The sequence below is a fragment of the Postia placenta genome (assembly GCF_002117355.1).
Source record: "Postia placenta MAD-698-R-SB12 unplaced genomic scaffold POSPLAscaffold_14, whole genome shotgun sequence".
Classification (NCBI taxonomy): Eukaryota; Fungi; Basidiomycota; class Agaricomycetes; order Polyporales; family Adustoporiaceae; genus Rhodonia; species Rhodonia placenta.
In genome coordinates this window covers 790,643-797,515 of record NW_020169845.1, presented here as the reverse complement: position 1 = coordinate 797,515, position 6,873 = coordinate 790,643, and the positions used below count along the sequence as shown (strand labels likewise).

General features: G+C 53.3%; 1 protein-coding gene across 1 annotated transcript; it reads left to right on the top strand.

The window, feature by feature from the left end:
* Positions 1-1,405: 1,405 nt before the first annotated feature.
* On the top strand, positions 1,406-6,217 carry POSPLADRAFT_1107401 (hypothetical protein; the record flags this gene model as incomplete). Its single annotated transcript, XM_024483309.1, has 5 exons — positions 1,406-1,466; positions 1,524-1,527; positions 1,588-1,620; positions 5,508-5,544; positions 5,753-6,217. Coding segments are annotated over 5 exons (600 nt in total), but the record flags the coding sequence as incomplete, so codon positions are not given.
* Between the last annotated feature and the right edge of the window lie 656 nt (positions 6,218-6,873).

Below are 6,873 nucleotides of genomic sequence, written 5' to 3'. Positions count from 1 at the left end.
GCCCGTGGCAGATCATCACGACCGACATGATCGTCGGCTTGCCAAAGTCTGATGGATTCGACTCGATCCTGGTTACCGCCGACCGCTTTACCAAGCAGGTCCACTTCTCAGCCTGTCATGAGACCCTGACGGCAGAAGGTGCGGCAGACCTGTACATCCGCGATGTGTTCAAGCATCATGGGGCCCCGGCCAAGGTCATATCAGACCGAGGTCCCCAGTTTGCTTCGAAGTATCTCCATGCGGTGTACAAGGGACTTGGGATCGAGCCGGCGCTGTCTACAGCGTTCCACCCTCAGACAGACGGCCAGACTGAGCGCTGGAATCAGGAGATCGAGCAGTACCTGCGTGCTTTCACAAGCCACAGGCAGGATGATTGGGCGAAACAGTTGCCGCTCGCAGAATTCGCACTGAACAACCGAGTTCACTCCGCAACCGGGCACTCCCCTTTCTTCCTGCATCAAGGGTACAATCCTGAGATCCAGGTTCGGATCAATCCGATGTCTGCGATGCCTGCGGCCGCTGATCGGCTCAAGATCCTGAAGGAGATTCGCGACGATACGCGCTCTGCGCTCGAGCTGTCGGCCGAGCGCATGAAGGTGTACTACGACAAGCACGTGCAGGAGGCACCGGTCTTCGCGCCGGGGGACAGGGTCTGGCTTGATGCCCGGAACCTTAAGCTGAAACAGCCGAGCAAGAAGCTCAGTCCCAAGCGCCTTGGACCATATGCCGTGCGGCGAAAGCTCGGAGACCTGGATTACGAATTAGTCCTGCCGAAGTCGGTGCCGGTGCACCCGGTATTCCATGTCTCCTTGCTTAGCAAGTACACGCGCAGCGATATCCCGGGCCGAGAGCCGGAGGAACCGCCTGCGATCGAGGTTGAGGGCGACGAGGAGTATGAGGTTGAGCGGATCAAGGATTCAAGGATCTTCCGGCGTCAGCTGCAGTACCTCGTCAAGTGGAAGGGTTATGACGACTCGCATACGTCATGGGAACTGGCGCGCAACGTTGCCAATGCGCCGGCCCTCATAGCCGACTTCCACCGGAAGAATCCGAACGCCCCTCGTCGACTCAACGCTGCTGCCTTTGGTGGTCTCAACTTTCAGCCGGTGCCTTCGCTGCTAACTGGAGCACGCTGCCGCTCCGGATGGGAGATGGGCAAGGGCGCCTCGCATGAGGTCATGCGCCGTTGAGGGGGGGGTAATGTCATGAGTTGGTACAGCGCCTAGCCGTTCTTTAATTTTTTCCTTTTCGCGGGCTCGAACCCGCGACCTCTGTACTACCTGCCTGATATGGACGCGTCACTATCTACTGTACGATTAGATTAGATGGGGCGGCAGTGCACGGCACAGCTCGGGCCCCGCTGACACAGCCGCTCTGACTCACCGGCCCCCGGGGCCGCGTCGGCATGCTGCGCACAGACCAGCTGCGCACAGACCAACGTGCACAGCCTGCCCTAATCTCCCCATGTATATAAGCCGGCCTCTGCTGCCCTAGGGACCTCAGTTTCGACCTCTTGTCCCTAGGTCAGTAAGCTCCCCTTTGTAGTCCTTTCTTACTTAACTAACTAATATACTATCTTGTCCCTAGCCTTAGGTTCGAGCCTAGCTCACCATCGCTTCGGTAAGAACCAGTCGAACGCCCCCAGCTTTTAGGTTTTCTCCTGTCGCTCGACCCCAAGTCGCGACACGCTCGTTTGTACAAGATGTCTGGCGGTGATGCGCCTGTGGCACAGTCCAGACATTGTTTGGACGTTGTTTGGCTCACTATACAGTTCCTTATTTTCGTACCGTAGAACTCTTGCTCTCGCGCGTAGGCTGACTTCAGTTCGTCCCTTACGGCCTACTGAAGTCAGTGAGTACCTTTAGACATATCAACAGTATCAATATACTAATGTATCATAGATATACTATTTGTACAGGTGCATACCTATCCCGAGTTCGTCCCTTACGGCCTACTGAAGTCAATATACTATTTGTACAGCGCTCTCATCCCACGTTAGGTTTAACATGACTCAACGACAAAAGCACCATCAATCCTGTGATTCATAGGATGCAGATGGCGGCAATATTGTTAGAGTCTTTGTTCATCATTTGCTTGCAGCATTTCCCGCTACCGGTGATTTGTCTGCCTCCCGGAACACAAACGTTAAATCTGGGATGAGAAAATTGAGCGGCGGACTAGATCACATAAGTACAAAGTCATTCACATCCAGATGCATGCTGGGGTATCTTGGTGACGCTATGAAGCTTTACACGCTCTGGAATACATTGGAAGCGAGTGATGATCGATAACGTACATGCTGCAGGCACTGTGGCTGTAGTAACACCGCAGAACTCCGCGTCAGCCAAGAGGACAAAAGACATTACCCGAACCGGGAATACAGGAAAATCCTAGACACTTATGGTGTACATGATCACATATAAAAACAGAAGCATCTCTATAATTCGCGATTTCTTTCGTAGACAAGCACCTCAGAAATTGGTACACGCGAGATCTGCCATCGCGGCGTTGTGACCGAAATTAAAGGAGACAAATGCTCACGGTTTTCAGCGCATACGAACTCGTAGTTGTCAAGTTTTCTTTTCCTGGAGAATATAATGATTTGGCCGCCTCATCTAAATGAGTTAGGCCCTCTTAAATATTCGTAGTACATACCTGAGTCGTGTCTGAGTACAAAGTCGTGTCAGAGTACAAATATATGTCCTACCAAATCGAAGTATTCAAAGAGTTTGAGTAACTTTTGCTAGTTGTAAACACAACGTGACCGTGGGTTGAAACAGAGGCATGAGGATGTGACGTTCCGGCGTCAGCACGAGAGCAATAAGTAGTTGCAATGTTACCTGGGGTAATATTAGGATGTTGACGCAAAGAGACTCAGCGATCCCTGCCGCGGAGTCAACTCGTGGGAAGAGCAACCAATCTGAGATGGTACCGCTGAGCCCAAGAACGCACGGTGGGCGCTAGATCCCGGCGTTGATTTCACTTGGTTTCACTCCTATTATCCTGTTTTTTGCTGATTCGGAGCATACATATACATCGTTGTATCAGACTACAACAACACGGCCGTCTATGACCTAGCGGCGAGGAATCGAAGTATACGGAGTATGAAGTCACCGCGCCATATGCTTTCAGCCGAAAGATTGATCCCTTGGAAAGTGTTCGGCCCTATGGCGTGTTCTTGTGTGTCCACCAGTAAGGAACCTTCGATGGAGCCTGTGAGGTATGTATGTCGATCCATCGTCACATATCTAGCTTTTCACTGTACAGGCAGTCATGGATTCTGCATTCATATCAACGATTTTTTGCCGATCATTTCATCGTGAAGGCCTCGTAAATGTCATCAGATCATTCTGTCAATTCCAGTAAGTCACCGGGTTCTGCGAGGCTAAAAACGTACATGGAGTATCTATGTGCAACGTGGCTATGCGATGAAGTCCTGACGAGGCCAGGGCTGCGTGCAGTAGGCATTAGATTCTGCGTCGCTGCCGTGTTCAGCCGACGCTTCTGCCCCACATTCGTTCCAGATTGTAATCTGCGAGGGAGGACTATTGCTATTGGGACTGTTTTGGGATGGCAACACATCACGTTCTAGGGTTTAGATATACGCCGTAATCATCTCAGCAGCGGCACGGTCTTGTCGTTGCTGTGCGCCAGGTTCAACTAGGCAAGCTCAACGTGCGAGCTGCATATCGAACGGGCACGAGATCTTCCAACGCCTCCCAAACTGACTGATGCTCCGCTTCATCGGGTGCACTTTCACTTTTCGAAGGTTAGGAAAACGATAGAAGAGGAACGCAGGGCTCAGCGTGTTCATGTGTGCCAAACCCGCTGTCGCGCTGTGGCGTTCCTCAATTGCGAGATCCAACAAATACGAGTGAGCCTGATCATCACTTCCCGTCGTAACTCCTGGATCGTTAATCCATTGATATATTTCAACCAGTCGTCTTGTAGTTGCGCTCAGCAATGAGATCTATAGTCTTCTGAGAACGGGGCCGGATGTCGCATTCGAATGATTCAACGTGGCTGTCAACATCATTGGTGTCATCTTATATGTATTATGTATTATCTCTCACCTGATGATGCCGCTCTTGAACGACGGCGTGGGTATGATCTCGCGACCCGCTGAGTCGCATGCCCTGCGGATATTCATGGTGGCGAGGATACTAGCCATCACAAGCCAGATACTGGAGTCGGCAAGGTAGCGACCAGGGCAAATACTGCATGAGAAAATACATCACGGTATGCAAAGACAATCTGAACTTATGTCCTACCGGCGAAGGTGTACTTCCGCGGATCCCGCGCACCAGCTGTCTCAGCGTCCATCTCCTCGAAGCGCTCTGGGCGAAATACTTCGGGATCTGGATACAGCGCCGGATCTCTAGTCATTGCCCTGGAATTTAGTTTATATGTAATTGAGTGAGATTGGCAAGCAGCGTGTATATTCTGCACATACCAAATGTTCGCAACAATCATTGAGCCTCTCGGGAGACAATATCCATTATAGTTGTCGTCCTCCCGGAGAGCATGGGGCATCCCTGAGCTCATGTCAACTCTTGGTTTCCATGATGCTCAGATACGAGGGTCTTACCCAGTGGCCCTGCAGGATACCATCTGTGATCGATGTGTGACGAATAGGTGAACTAAAGCATAGTGAAGTGGACGCACCGAAGCACCTCCTGGACAATACAGCCCAAGTATGGCAGAGAGTCCCTGTCGGCAAGCTCGGGAAGTCGAGATGTACCAATGACTCTATCGATTTCCGCTTGCGCCTTGTCGACGACGTTTGGATAGATAGTCAATGCGAGAAGTAGAGCGAGCAATGTATACAAGGTCTTCGACGAAAGTCAGATGTCACATTCTCCTGCGGCCGTATGTAGAGTCAACCTACCGTCTCAACCCCAGCTTGAGCCAAGTAAGCATTCAAGATAGGAAAGGCATGGATAATACTCACCTCCGTACATCTGGGATGCAGCATTGCTGATGTCGTACTCATTGTCGTCTGTGAGATGCCCATCTCGCGACACCTCTTGAATTGTCACGAGTTGGTACGGCGTCTAGCCATTTTTTAATTTTTTCCTTTTCGCGGGCTCGAACCCGCGACCTCTGTACTACTTGCCTGATATGGACGCATCATTATCTACTGTACGATCAGATTAGATAGGATGGCAGTGCACGGCACAGCTCGGGCTCCGCTGACACAGCCGCTCTGACTCACCGGCCCCCGGGGCCGCGTCGGCATGCTGTGCACAGACCAGCTGCGCACGGACCAGTGCGCGCAGCCTCCCCTAAACTTCTCCTTACCTTTCACTAATTAATACCTTTCTTGTCCCTAGCCTTAGGTTCGAGCCTTGCTCACCATCGCTTCGGTAAGAACCAGTCGAACGCCCCCAGCATCCTTCAAAGTCTGTGTTTCCCCTGTCGCTCGACCCTAAGTCGTGACATTAGGTCGAAACTCCTCACTGCTGCCGGCGTTCTCGGAACCCACACACTCACTTCCTCTCCTATAGGTCGGGTGGTGCACACCCTTACTATACCATACGATACGTAGATAGCCTACGATACATCGCCAACACTCGAGAGACGAACTCTTCAGTACCTGCACTTCAGTGGGCGGTACTTGTCCTCACGGACGCGTAGCCTTGGTTCCTGCTGCATAATAGTCAAAAGCAGTATTGGGCCCTACGTGAACTGCGAATCTCAGTGTCATCTTGGGCGCCGTAGGTGTAAGCTAGTCTACCACGGCCTTTTGTAGTACGCGCACCTCCCCTTCCTCCCCCCATCCAACGTGGCTGCCTGCCAAGGCCAAGTTCACGCATTCGACTCTCAGGATCTCATTGATGTCTACATCCCAGACGGCCCTGAGACTGTCATCTACCGTTGTGAGCAGCAGCTGTGCCCGAATCGGACACCCCGATCGATCGCGGAAGATTACCCACGCTACAAGGCGATCAGGCGAGCACAACATCCGCTCGGCCCTCGAAGCACCCTTGCATCTCGATCCGCCTCGAGGCACTCTTGCCCTGTCTCCCCTACCTCCCGCCTTCCCCAAACTGTCGCCGAGTCCAGTCAAGTGCGAGGAGATCTCCCTCCAGACCCTGCGCCAGAGCCTGAGCCTGAGGAGGGTGAGGGTGAAGAAGGAGTCTCGGAGTCCGAGTCCGAGGATTCTGTTGGGTCCGCCTCGCCGACAGCATTCGCCCCTGCGTCAGCAATCCCTGACGTACATAACCCCTCCGCCGAACTTCCTCCGGCACCTTCACCGCCGACTCCACCGAGAGGCCGCTCGAGCACTTGCTCCTCTCGAAGTTCGACCAGCGGAGGGCCACCACAGCCGCCTCCGCCCCCGCAGCGTCCTCCGTCCCCCCCGACGCCGATAATGTCTTCCCCCTCGACCGCCCCCGACAAGGAGACCCTGAAGCTCCTTCTCCCCCTCCGCTATGATGGCAAAACCGTCATCGAATGCGACAGGTTCCTGTCGCAACTACGTATCTATTGGCTGATCAACACGTCGTTGACAACCATTGTCGCGACTTAGGGTCGAGCGACAGGGGAAAACTAAACGCTGGGGGCGTTCGACTTATCTTACCGAAGCGATGGTGAGCTAGGCTCAAACCTAAGGCTAGGGACAAGAAGTGTATTAGTTAGTAATGTAAGAAAGGATACAACTGGAGGCTTACTGACCTAGGGACAAGAGGTCGAAACTGAGGTCCCTAGGGCAGCAGAGGCCGGCTTATATACAGGGGAGATTAAGGGCAGGCTGTGCGCGTTGGTCCGTGCACAGCTGGTCCGTGCACAGCATGCCGACGCGGCCCCGGGGGCCGGTGAGTCAGAGCGGCTGTGTCAGCAGGGCCCGAGCTGTGCCGTGCGCTGCCGCCC